Source organism: Chanos chanos, chromosome 3, assembly GCF_902362185.1.
Source record: "Chanos chanos chromosome 3, fChaCha1.1, whole genome shotgun sequence".
Taxonomy (NCBI): Eukaryota; Metazoa; Chordata; class Actinopteri; order Gonorynchiformes; family Chanidae; genus Chanos; species Chanos chanos.
The window spans coordinates 12046967-12059390 of NC_044497.1; the positions used below are offsets into that span (position 1 = coordinate 12046967).

The following is a 12424-nucleotide window of genomic DNA, read 5'->3' on the forward strand; positions in this document are numbered from 1 at the left end:
ACACACACACACTTATAGGAGCTTGTCCAATCATAGCTTCAGGTTGTTTGGTTTCATTGATATATCCAGCACAAACTCCACTGAATACTGTGTAATGTACATATATTGATGAATACTACGTGTGTATTGATGCATCTATTGGATTCTTGCTGTTTTGCAGCTTTAATGTGTGTGGTTAAACCAGAGGGGGTTCCCCAGCTGTGCAGAACTGATGAAGTCGGAGAACTTTGCGTGTGTTCTATTGCCACGGGAACGTCATATTATGGCCTGTCAGGCATGACCAAGAACACCTTTGAGGTTAGTTTAAATCTGCCTCACAATCATATGCTCATTAAGCAGATATCTCAAGCTAGAGTGATACAGGCAAACCACATCTGACCCTGTGTGAACTCAAGGATGTTTTTTTTGTTTCTTGATTCATTGAAAGCTGATTTTTATCAAGAATGAATTCGCTTCAAATTGACTGTTCTCACTGCACATTCACAACTCATTTCCAGCCGCTGAAACACAACGAAACAGTGCACTATATAGATCAGGGTAGGCCTGTTCACATGGTTGGTGTGGGTGTCATAGACATAGGTATACATAACTGTTTCTTTATTGTATGTCATTAGGTATTTCCCATGGGGAGCAATGGGGCTCCCGTCAGTGAATATCCCTTCACCAGGACAGGGCTTCTGGGCTTCATCGGGCCTGGAGGTCTGGTCTTTATCGCCGGTAAGATGGATGGTCTGATGGTAGTGAGTGGGAGGAGACACAATGCGGATGACATTGTTGCCACGGCATTGGCGGTGGAGCCCATGAAGTTTGTGTACAGGGGAAGGTGAGAATTTTTTTAAAATAATACTTTTGATTGAAAAAGAGAAACCCAATTTCAGGAGGCTGCAGCATTAGCAAAGCGTCGCTAATCATCACGCCAGCTCAGTGTTGTCACCCCATTTAGCCAGGTCTAGCGCATTTAGCAAGCAAGCCGGGAGTCTTAATTAGCTCGCTAGTTATGAAATTAGTTCTCACTTAGGGGGAAAAAAATAATAATATTATCATTTTTCCATGGCAGTTTTAGACAGTAAACAGCCTCAATACGAGTTTTCTCAGCATTACAATGAAACACTGGTTCAAACAAGGTTGGGTTATACAAAATTTGGAGTTTTCTGCGCGTGGTTCTGGCTAGGCCCCTCTGCTCTAATGGGAAATTGAAGCATTGATGATCTTGCCAAGTTCTTGGGGCCATCCATCTCCCTCATAACTTGGAGGTGAGAGACCTCCATTGGGCGCAAGCTATAAAATCCTTCCTTGGGTACAAAACAACCATTTACCTTCTGAGACTCAAGTCTCTGAGCCGTCAATTTCAATTATTAGCGCTGGCTGCCTGGCCGTTCCGCGCAGAGTGAGTGCGCGGGGGAGAGAGGGACGGAGAAGAGAGGGACAAGTGAGACAGAGCGATGTGATTTCGTTCATTAGCTGACCCTTCACACCGCATTTCGTTAGGTTCCTGTGTACAATTATAAGAGTAATGGAACAGTTCCTGCAACTTGACAAAGGTACTGATATTACAGCCAAAGCCATATTCTGTTTTTTTTTGGGGTTTTTTTTACCAACTCACACGGACACTTCTTCACAAGGAGTCATTTTTCCACTGAGCGCCAGCCCCTGCATATGCCTACTCTCACTGGTGCATCATTGACTTTGTTCTCGCTCGGTCTTTGTCAGGTGGTAGTGTGTTAGAACACTTTTTATTGAGTACCCTTGGGAGAAGCAATGTTGTGCAGAGCTTTTCTGCTTATTCTGCTCAAGTTTGACTTTCCACTCAGCACCTGTGTAAGTTTGTTTAGGACGCCATCATTTTTTCCAAATCTCTTTAATAGGAATTTGTGCATCCTTACGATATCTACACAGCTGTTACGGACACTATAAAGTGGAACTCAACAAAGCTGTCTCTGATTATTTCTCTCTGTTGAAGTGCGTGTTGCAGACTTTTTGGAAGCAGTCTGCGTGCTCTCTCTTTTCATTCTCTCCTCTCTTCATCACTCTCTCTCCTCTCTCTTGCTGTGGCGTGTACAGGATAGCGGTGTTTTCCGTGACGGTCTTGCACGATGAGAGGATCGTTGTGGTGGCTGAGCAGAGGCCCGACTCGACGGAGGAGGACAGTTTCCAGTGGATGAGCCGCGTTCTGCAGGTATCTGACAATCCTTTCTCCTCTCTCCGCCCGCCAGATAGCCGGAGCGCCGCTCCCAGCGTAGTCTGTCGAACACCAACGGCAGAGTAATTCCTCCCTCAAGATTCAATTAGCGGGCAGGGTACAGAGGACATGTTCGAGCTTTCAGATCGGCGTGTTCTTTAAGACCCCTCTGTGGGGTTTAAAAAAAGACCCAGTGAATGAAACACTGGCTTTGGTCTTTTCTCTTATACCCGTATGATTCAACTGTGGGGTTGCGTGTCATTAATCTTATACGGAATTTTATTTGTCGACTGTCTGCTTCTTTCTTCATTTTAATTTGAAATTTGAAGTGTCTTCACCAGCGGTCAGCTGCTAGACCAGATGTCCAATGCTCCTCCTTCATTCTCTTGCTTTCTGCTCTTGTCTCAGTTGACAGTTTCTTGTCTGTTTTCCTACCTCTTGTAGGCCATAGACAGCATCCATGGAGTTGGGGTTTTCTGTCTTGCTTTGGTTCCCGCTAACACCCTTCCCAAAACACCGCTTGGGGGTATCCACCTGTCTGAGACTAAGCAGCTGTTTCTGGAAGGCTCGCTGCACCCCTGCAACGTCCTCATGTGCCCCCATACCTGCGTCACCAACCTGCCGAAACCCAGACAGAAACAGCCAGGTCTGTGTGTGAAGGTCACCTCTGATTGCCTATGAAATTATATCTGTCTGTACTGATCTGCTGTGCATGCTAAATATCTGTGTGTGTCTGTGTGTGTATGTGCCTGTGTGTGTGTGTGTGTGCATATGTCCGTGTATGTAGCGTATGTGTGTTTTGTTTGCGTATCTTAGATAGCCCCATATCTTAAAAGGATACGTTTGTATCTGGGTAGGGGTATATTTGTATCAGTGACATATTCTGAGATGTTTATGGTTGTCCCACAGAGATCGGGCCTGCCTCTGTGATGGTGGGAAACCTGGTTTCGGGAAAGAGGATTGCCCAGGCCAGCGGTCGAGACCTGGGCCAGATTGAAGACAATGATCAGGCAAGAAAGGTTTGTGTGTGGCACCATGGGGCCTTGATTTTCATCCATCCATCCATCCATCCATCCATCCATTAAACCATCCATCTATCCATCAATCCGTCCTTCCAGCCATCCTTTTATCCATACACCACCCTACTCGATAGAATCACTGGAAGGGGATTCAGATATTCGTTTTCGTGCTGGATGCCATTGTTACAGCTCTGATTAGCATTTTGTTTGTTTTCTATGCAGAGCTTGTCAGTGTTCAGTCTTTTAGGCAATTAAACAGATAATTGTGCTGCTTTCATTATTTACATAATTACATAGTCCTTTAGCAATATGAAAGATAACTGCATTGAGTTTCCATTGTTATGTTTTAGAGTGCTTGGTGAACAGTCATATTTCATATCTGAGCATTAGAAGGGATTGGGGCTCGTTAGATTTTACTGCATATTTGTCTGTGCAATCAATAACTGTCCTAACTGCAAACTGCAGTGGGCCTTTTAGTCCAGACAAACCCAAGAACAATATTCCTGAAAGCCCTGCTAGAGCACTGGTGCCCAGCCAGCACTGTAATACGATATGTAGTCATTGGTTATTTCAAAGAGAAGCCCTTTAAAGATGTTTTGGAAAACTGCTGTGATGTAGTATGGAATTTAAAAAACTTACTTTGGATCAGTGCTTTTGATATTAATGACTGAAAAACATTTTCTCTTTAAGTCATGGCTTTTGTAAAGTGGTTTCAAAGATCTACTTTTTGAACATTGCCGACATTTGTCAAAAATACTTAAAGCAGAAAACACACAAAAGTAATTACTCTTAACAGATGTTCCTCTTATGAATTGCTTTCTTTTTCTCTGTCTGTTGACTTTGTGCATTTCCGTTCTGTTCTTTCCTGTTAGTCAGTCATCTAAATGGAGAATTCATTAATGAGCCTTCCCAGGCTGAAAGATAACATTCATTACCACATCAGTCTTCATGACTATGCCCCTTTTCTCCAAACATACAGCCAATGCACTGCAAAACAGCACTCAGTCCCAGTGCAAGGTTCTTCCAACCTTGATATCCTCCACGTTCTCGTGCCTCTGAGAGGCATGCTGTCACAGAGCGCTGTTGACAGAGCCCTGCGGTTTATCAGTGTTTGTGCTCTTGAACAGTCGTCGGCAGACTCTTCACGCATGCTTCCATCACCCTCTCACTCCGGCATCCCGCTCACGCCTTGCGCCGCGTTCACCACAGCGCTATCAGTGTTTAACATGCCAAAGAGGTGTCTGACAGTGATGCATGTTATCTGCCCCTATCTACATAACCCTGAGGCTCGTCGCCCCCAATATGTGGATTTGCTATTTTTAAATCATCAGCAGTGTTCTTCCATCCGTCCAGCCATTCATAGCCATGAAAATCAGGCCCAGTGTGTGAATGGAAACAGTGCTGTTTCATGGGGTTCGGTCCGTCGGAGGGTTTTTGTCTTTATCTCAGGGTAACGTGGTTGTACAGAGCAAGCCACATGCTGCACGTGTGATCCTGAACACTGACTTTGGCTTTGCTGCTGTCTTGTGAAAACTAACGGCAGGTAATCTAAAAACATGAATCAAAAAGCAGGTTTATGAAGTTTTGCTTCAGTCCTTGAGTTTTTACTGTTTTCTGTTCCTCACTAATCTCTTTAGTTTAAATGCATCTTTGAATTATTTACCGTTCTTCTGTCAAATCTAATCAGCTTTCTTGCTTTATATTACCCAAATGCCTGGCTTCCAACTGTCAGAGGTTCTTATCAGTTGAATCTGTTTTGTATATGGCTAAAGTGCATTGTGATTCTGTGAAGTTCTTTAATAATTAAACAGAAGGGTTTGTCTTCCCAATGTGCGCTGTGTAGTTCCTCTTCCTGTCCGAGGTGTTGCAGTGGAGAGCGCAGACGACTCCGGACCACGTCCTATTCACTCTACTCAGCTCAAGGGTAGGAACTGTCCGTCACTCAAATTCACAGGATGACTTTACGCAGGCAGACGGACACGGGGAGCGGCGCTTCTGTTTGTTTTCTTACGTCTTTCGCGTTTTGTTGTTTCTGTTTGACTGCAGGGAGCTATACTGAGCTCTCTGACATGCGTCCAACTCCATAAACGAGCAGAGAAGATAGCAGCTATGCTATTGGAGAGAGGCCATCTGCAGGATGGGGATCACGTAGCTCTGGTTTACCCGCCCGGTACGTTGGACGTTATCCTCGCTGCCGCGTGCCTCACACAGAGACGTTCTGAGAAAATATATCACTGTATACTCGCGTGCTTTTGTAGTGTTCTCCGGTGAATTTTTGTGTCTTTGTGTTCCTCCTGCAGGCCTGGATCTGATCGCTGCCTTTTACGGATGCCTGTACGCCGGCTGTGTTCCAATCACTGTCAGACCTCCACACCCCCAGAACATTGCCACCACCTTGCCCACTGTGAAGATGATTGTGGAGGTGAGGCGAGGCGTGATCTCCGGCGGTGAGGAGGTGTCGTACTGTTTTTTTAGTCTTATGGTTGACGCTGCGTTGTGTCTGTGTCTGTGCGCAGGTGAGTCGGTCGGCCTGTGTGATGACCACGCAGGTGATATGCAAGTTACTGAAATCAAAGGAAGCATCTGCTGCAGTGGATGTCAGAACGTGGCCTCCCGTCCTGGACACAGGTGAGTGTTACCTGCACAGACAGGAATAGAGTGGTCAGATCACAGAGATGCAATTATTATAATTCATAGATTTGTACTTATTATAAATCGGAGATGGAGTTTAAGCCAGTAGGAGTTAAACACACAGGCATTACCCGTGTCTAATGCCAGCAGGTAAATGCTTTTTTTTTTTTTTTTTAGTTTTCCAAATAAAAACAGAGTTAAAAAAAAAAGAAGAAAACACTACAGTTTTTGCTCAGTGGAGAGAAGAATAAAGTGCGATAACGCTGGAGTGAAATGATTGTGTGTGTGTTTTCTCCAGATGATCTGCCAAAGAAGAAGCCCCCCCAACTGTACAAGCCCTCTAACCCTGACACCCTGGCCTACCTGGACTTCAGCGTGTCCACCACAGGAATGCTAGCAGGAGTAAAGGTACCCTTTTTGTTAAGAGGAGAAATATGAAACAGTCAGGTGCTGGTTTGTTTCTTTGTGTCAGATGTAAGTGATCTCCGCTATATTCACCCCACACATCTTTTGAAAACATTAGCTGCGTAAGGGCTTTCTCATTGTTAACCGCAGCTGAAGTTCAATATCGGATGTCAAGTAAACAGAGGAACATTATTGTTTTTTTTTCTTTTGTCTAATTGTTCAGACATGAAAGCAGCTCTTAAATAAACCGGCGTAGTCGTAACTTAAGGAAAGAGTACCTGCCAGTTAAGACGACCTGCTCTCAAAACATCTCCTCAGCCCTCCCACTGTGCCTTTTAGCTCTGCCAAACAATGCCATTGTCTTCCATTTATTTGTTCATGGACCAGAATTAGATTTTCAGAACACCTTATATTGCCTACAAATTGAATTGTTGTGAAGAACTGGGCTTCTTAAGTCAGGCATTAAAATCATTACAATCCCTGTTCTCATAAGCATTACTCAGAGTGTCTGAGGCTCTAATTTTACTCATTTGATAAGTTCAAAGGTTCATTCTGTAAATTGCTTTTCAGTATAATTAGTCAGCGGGATTACTGCATTAACCAATTAGAACCTTTGCGACTTCAGTTTTTTGTGAAAATAATAGTAGAAGTATTATAGAATTATCAGATACATGATAGTATCTCTCTGTCTCTCTCACCCCCCTTTCCCGCTCTTTCTCACTCCCTAATTTTCTTTTTGTCCCTCTTTCTTGATCTCTGTCCATTCCCCCCTCCTTTCTTCAGATGTCACACACAGCCACCAGTGCCTTCTGCCGCTCAATCAAGCTCCAGTGTGAGCTCTATCCCTCTCGGGAGGTGGCCATCTGCCTGGACCCTTACTGTGGCCTGGGCTTTGTCCTCTGGTGCCTGTGCAGGTGAGAGCCCATCTAATGATCCTCTCCAGCTACAGTCAGTCATTCTCAATGCCCGCAGGACTGGCTAATCAACCAAGGCTGTATAATACCATATCTGCTACCAGATTTTGCATAACTGGATAAATAAAGCAAGCTTTGAAGAACCAGTTTGTGAAGACTGCACTTTGACAAGTCAGTGTTTAGCACAGTGTCTACCTCTCTCGTATGAGGTGTGTAGTCAAGTCTTGAAACAGGGATGCTCTCCAGTTCTGGTCTCACCCACCGACGGTGTGTTTGTACATCATGTGATTGTTGTAATGAAAGTTTATGTTCCCTCTTGTTTTAAAGTGTGTATTCAGGGCATCAATCCATCCTGATCCCTCCCTCTGAGCTGGAAGTGAACCCGGCGCTGTGGCTTCTGGCAGTCAGTCAGTTCAGAGTGAGAGACACCTTCTGCTCCTACTCAGTCATGGAGCTGTGCACTAAGGGACTGGGCCTCCAGACCGAGTCTCTGAAGGTAGTGAACAGCACACATCATCTCACATCTCTACTTTATTACATCCACACAGGTTCAAGACAGATCACATACAGATTTAACACATTACAGGCAGATTAGACATTAGGCGTCCGCAGGTAATTCTGACCAGCTGAAATGTATGTGCGTTCTTTGAGGACATGAGGCCGTTCAATTTGCACGAGAAACGGGCTTAGCCGCAGTTTACGTTTTCTTTAAGACGATTGGTCCAGGCGAAGGAAGGAAGTCGATCCATTCTGTGCGTCAGGTGTGACTGTGTATAATTACTGCTGTAGTCACGCTGGAGAAAGGCCGTCTGTGCCTCTTGGCGAAGCCTACCCTTGTAAAACGTGTTTTATTTACTTTGATTTAGTTTGTTCACATCGCCATAGTTACCAGTCTGCTGAGTGCTGAACTGAGTGCACTTTATTAAGGCAGTGTTAGTCCGTGATGGAGAACATTAGCTCCGAGTGAAATTCATTTCTCTCCTTTTTTTTTTCGAATAGTTCAGTGATATTTCCATAATATTTCTTCAACTTAATTAAAATTTTTTTTAACTTCTTTTGCCAAAGTAAGTTTGAATGATTTATATTACAGGCTCTAGTGAGGTTTTAATAGCAGTAAAGAAATGATCTGATATTGTTTATTGTGTTTTGCTTTTGGGCTGACGCTGATGCTGATGCTGGTGTGCGTGTGTGTGTGCGCGCGTGTGTGTGTGTGTGTGTGCGTGTGTGTGTGTGTGTGTTTGCTGCAGTCTCGTGGGCTGGACCTGTCTCGGGTCAGGACGTGTGTGGTGGTGGCTGAGGAGAGGCCCAGAATAGCCCTGACTCAATCTTTCTCCAAACTCTTCAAAGATTTGGGCTTGCACCCACGAGCTGTCAGCACCTCCTTTGGCTGCAGGGTCAACCTGGCCATCTGCCTGCAGGTCAGTAACTCCGCCCACTTTTACCTTAATGAGCGCGTGAGCATCTGTGTGTGTTTTGTGTGCGTGGATAGTTTCCTAGTTTTGTGATTCATAAATGTTTGTGTTGTACGCAGCAGACCCTATATCAGCTCACCTGTTCACAGGTCACAGAAAGTATTCCAATGAAAAGAGACAAGAGTTAAGCCAGGGCAGCTCAGGACACACACTGCTAGTTTCCTATCAGACTCAGAGACACATGTAGCAGGGATTGGGGCAGTAATCCGCAGTTCAGCCTTGTTTTTTTGCCCTGTTCTGAGATCAGACAGCCTGACTGGATAAGCGTTTTGACTCAGGACACAGGATTTCAGTATCTCAAAATGAGCTGGCAGTCGAAGAGAGCGTGGATATGTGGAGCTTTAAACAGTGATTATATGGTTATGCTGTTGTTGGTCTTCATCGATGTTACTGGACGTTCTGTTCACAAATCCACCATGTCAAACTGCACAACATCAGTTTCTTGTATCACCAGACAGGTTTCACATCAAAGTCAGTAAGTTGGCATTATGGGATCCTGAGAAAGTTGACGTTATCAGTGTATCTAACAGATTTTTTTTTTCCCTAAGTGATTATCTGAGAATAAATCTAAACACTAAACCAAAGGTTTTGAATAAGTCAGTGCTGATTTTGATGCTGATAAGGTTTTTTTCATAAAAACCTTTCCTTCAGAGTTCTGTTATTATACTTTTTATAATTCCACCATAAGTTTGAGGATGCATTTTTCCATTTACCTAGCAGGTGGTTTGAGTATGATTCATAGCGTGTCCTGACAGGCTATGACAAAATGTAGGGCATTGCCAAAGCCTGTTTGCCCTGTAATTAATAACCTTATCAGAAAACCTTATCAGAGTTCAATTGTGTCACAAGGTTGGGCCACATCTGTTGTCAAAGGCTGTCACGATACGTTATGCAATGACATGCTGTGGACAGCTTAATAAAAGCGTGACCGCAGAATGTGAGACGCAGGAATTCATTCGATACCTGTTCAGTCTTGTTTTTTTTTTCTTTCATTATTTGATGGTTTTTTTGCATGTGATTTGGTATTTATTTGATTTCTATATCCCCCCCACCCCCACCCCCCGCCCCCTCAATTATTTTTGTCTCCTCAATCCCCCATTTCTCATGTTTACTTTTATCTTTCTGTCACATCCAACATTTCCGCTCCTCCTGTCACCCGTCTCTCCCTCCTCTGTGTCTGTCTTCATTTGTCTGTCTCCCCCCCCCCCCCCTTCCCCCCTCCATCCCTCACTCTCACCCCCCACCCCCTCCTTCATCTCCTCACTTTGCTGATGTAGCCTCACAGGCTCGGGAAGCTTGCTGATCAGGTAGGGGAATCCACCACCATGTTCCCTAGTCACACACAGGTTGCTGAAAGGGGTTTAGATGTTTAGCCGTGCTCAGCGGCTGCGCTCAGCCGCTCTCTGTGCTCAGGGTCTGTCCTTTAGAACCCTGTGCCGGTGTTGCTTGTGCTGTTTTTTTTTTCTTTTTGGAACTGCCTTGGCCTGGTGTGATCACTTAACAAGTCCTGTCGCCACATCCCCCAAGGAATGTGTGCAGGGGACTGGTGAGGTACACAAACTAATAGACTAATAGCTGATCCAATACTCCACCCCCCCCCCCCCCCCACCCCCACCCCAGTCCCTTTGATTAACACAGAGCCAGTGATGCTCACTCTCTCCCAGTAGGACAGCTGTTTGGACATAAGCATCTGGATCTCCATCATTAGCAAGCAAATCAGCAGTAGAACATAGGCATAGCATCAAAGTGTATTATGAAACCGACCACATGGTGGAGCATGTACCCAGAGCCCTTTCCAAACGGAGACTTGGAGAGTTGAAGCCTCTTTAGATGATGCTATTCACAGAGCCACTATGCCAGACACTGCGAGAGCGCCCATTAATATCATTTTATTGAATCCATCTTATCAGGCTAATGGTCCTAATGGCACCACTCCCATTCAGAAAGCAGCTGAGTGGCTGAGTTCTGTCTCCAGATCTGGGAGACCCCTGCTGGCCTGTGGCCCACTGGGAGACAGTCTGGACTCTGTGTGTGTGTGTGCGTGCGTGTGTGTGTGTGTGTGTGTGTGTGTGTGTGCAGGCAGCTAGTTTAGAGGTCTGCCGGCTTGGTTTGGTTTGGTTCCCTTCATATGCATGCTCGGACAGCACCGCTGGTTGGGGAGTAAGGGGGTGGATGGTTTCTTTTTTTGTTTTTTTTTTTTCTTGTGGTGGTGGATGAATGAAATGGGGCGTGGTTACTGCGTGGTAATGAAATGTCACCTCTGTCAGTCAATCTCAGCCATAGCTTCATGCACTGTAAACAAGGTGGTGCTGTGAAATGACTGACAATACTGCATAAATTGGCATGAGTCTCCTAAAGTTTTTTTTTTTTTTTTTCTTTTCCAACCTTCAAGTTTGAAAAAGACACATCCTTAAAAGTCTAGACATTTCATGAAGCACCCCCTCAAAAAAAAAAAAAAAAAGTTTTATGAGGCAGCTGACAACTGTGGACATTTTATTAAGCAGGTGAATATAGCAGTTGCTTCTCCTTCAGTGGAGATTTGCAACACTGGGGGAAACTTTTACAGCCAGAAATCCTTTTTTTTTTTTGTTTATAATCTGGCACTACTGTCAGGCCGTCTCAGCAGCGCTCTCTCTCTCTCTCTCTCTCCTCTGAACGCCCACACATCAGTCATCCCGGCATTATAGTGTAGTCTCCCTATTTTTGAATTGTTTTCACAGACATTTCATCTCATACTGCTGTGTATAGCCATACCCCTTCTGCCCATTTATACATATTAATGTCGTTTCGCTTGAATTTGACTCCTTTAATCAACTTTCCTTTTAAACCCCCCTGTTTGCCTGATGGCCGTCATTTCTTTTAATAGACGTTTATTTTGTAAGCCATTTAACTAATGACCGTGAGGGTTTTTTTTTGTTGTTGTTGTTGTTTTCGTTGTCGTTGCAGCTGATTTTAAAGAATGTTCTGGTGGTTTTAATATTTGATATTGTTGTTTGGGTGTGTGCCGTCTGACTCGTGTGTGATGTGGAATTACAGGGCACCTCAGGACCGGATCCGACCACTGTGTATGTAGACATGAGGGCTCTGAGACATGACAGGTGAGTCACAACTCCTCTCTCCAAGAGCATTTTCATTTTAACGTGGTTCATGCGCTCGACTTTGTTTATTACTTCACGTCATTCAGTCTCTCAGTGGAGCAAACATGCATAAATGTTCACTTTACACGAAAATGTTGACATCAGTGAAAGGTTGAGATTTATTTGAAACGCACTGCGTATTGTTCTTGTCGGCAGGTTTGTGAATGCAGAGTCGGTTAAAATGCGCAAATTTAGTTAAGAGGTGTGGCCCATAGTTTGTAATCTGAACACCATCACTCCAAAATGACGTTACTGATGAAATGGCATAGTTAGATGATGAATGACACAGGCAGTTTTTTTGGTTTGGTTTTTCTGCTTTGGTCTTTCTCATGTTGTCTTATGGGCTTCTCTCCGACGTTAACACGTGTACGAGAGCAGAGGACACTCAGTTTGAATCCTGAACTGACAGATACCTCTGTTTCTTCACAGGATGAATATTTCACTGTGATACTCTGTAGTCGGAACCTTCGTTACAGTTTTCCGACAAGACAGGCTAAATTCTTTCTAACAGCAGACGCTTGTGCAGCAGGGCTGGCCGAGGCGCGGATATAAACGCCGTTTACCGCGTTTGGTTTTTGTTTCGCAAATCCACGGATAAAATAACAACACATCAGCTCTATAGATTCCGCCGGCTTATCCTCAACTGTCGCTATAGTTATTCAGTGTA

At 44.5% G+C, this 12424-nt stretch overlaps 1 protein-coding gene across 1 annotated transcript in view; it reads left to right on the forward strand.

The window, feature by feature from the left end:
* dip2ca (disco-interacting protein 2 homolog Ca) overlaps positions 1 to 12424 on the forward strand; it is a 63231-nt gene that overhangs the window by 49386 nt on the left and 1421 nt on the right. The window contains exons 20-33 of the mRNA XM_030768162.1: positions 161 to 297; positions 615 to 823; positions 2062 to 2176; positions 2624 to 2825; positions 3089 to 3189; positions 5042 to 5122; positions 5245 to 5368; positions 5499 to 5620; positions 5715 to 5826; positions 6128 to 6237; positions 7018 to 7148; positions 7476 to 7644; positions 8396 to 8566; positions 11657 to 11718. Coding sequence (XP_030624022.1) covers positions 161 to 297; positions 615 to 823; positions 2062 to 2176; positions 2624 to 2825; positions 3089 to 3189; positions 5042 to 5122; positions 5245 to 5368; positions 5499 to 5620; positions 5715 to 5826; positions 6128 to 6237; positions 7018 to 7148; positions 7476 to 7644; positions 8396 to 8566; positions 11657 to 11718 — 1846 coding nt within the window. The remainder of the gene's footprint in view (positions 1 to 160; positions 298 to 614; positions 824 to 2061; positions 2177 to 2623; positions 2826 to 3088; positions 3190 to 5041; positions 5123 to 5244; positions 5369 to 5498; positions 5621 to 5714; positions 5827 to 6127; positions 6238 to 7017; positions 7149 to 7475; positions 7645 to 8395; positions 8567 to 11656; positions 11719 to 12424) is intronic.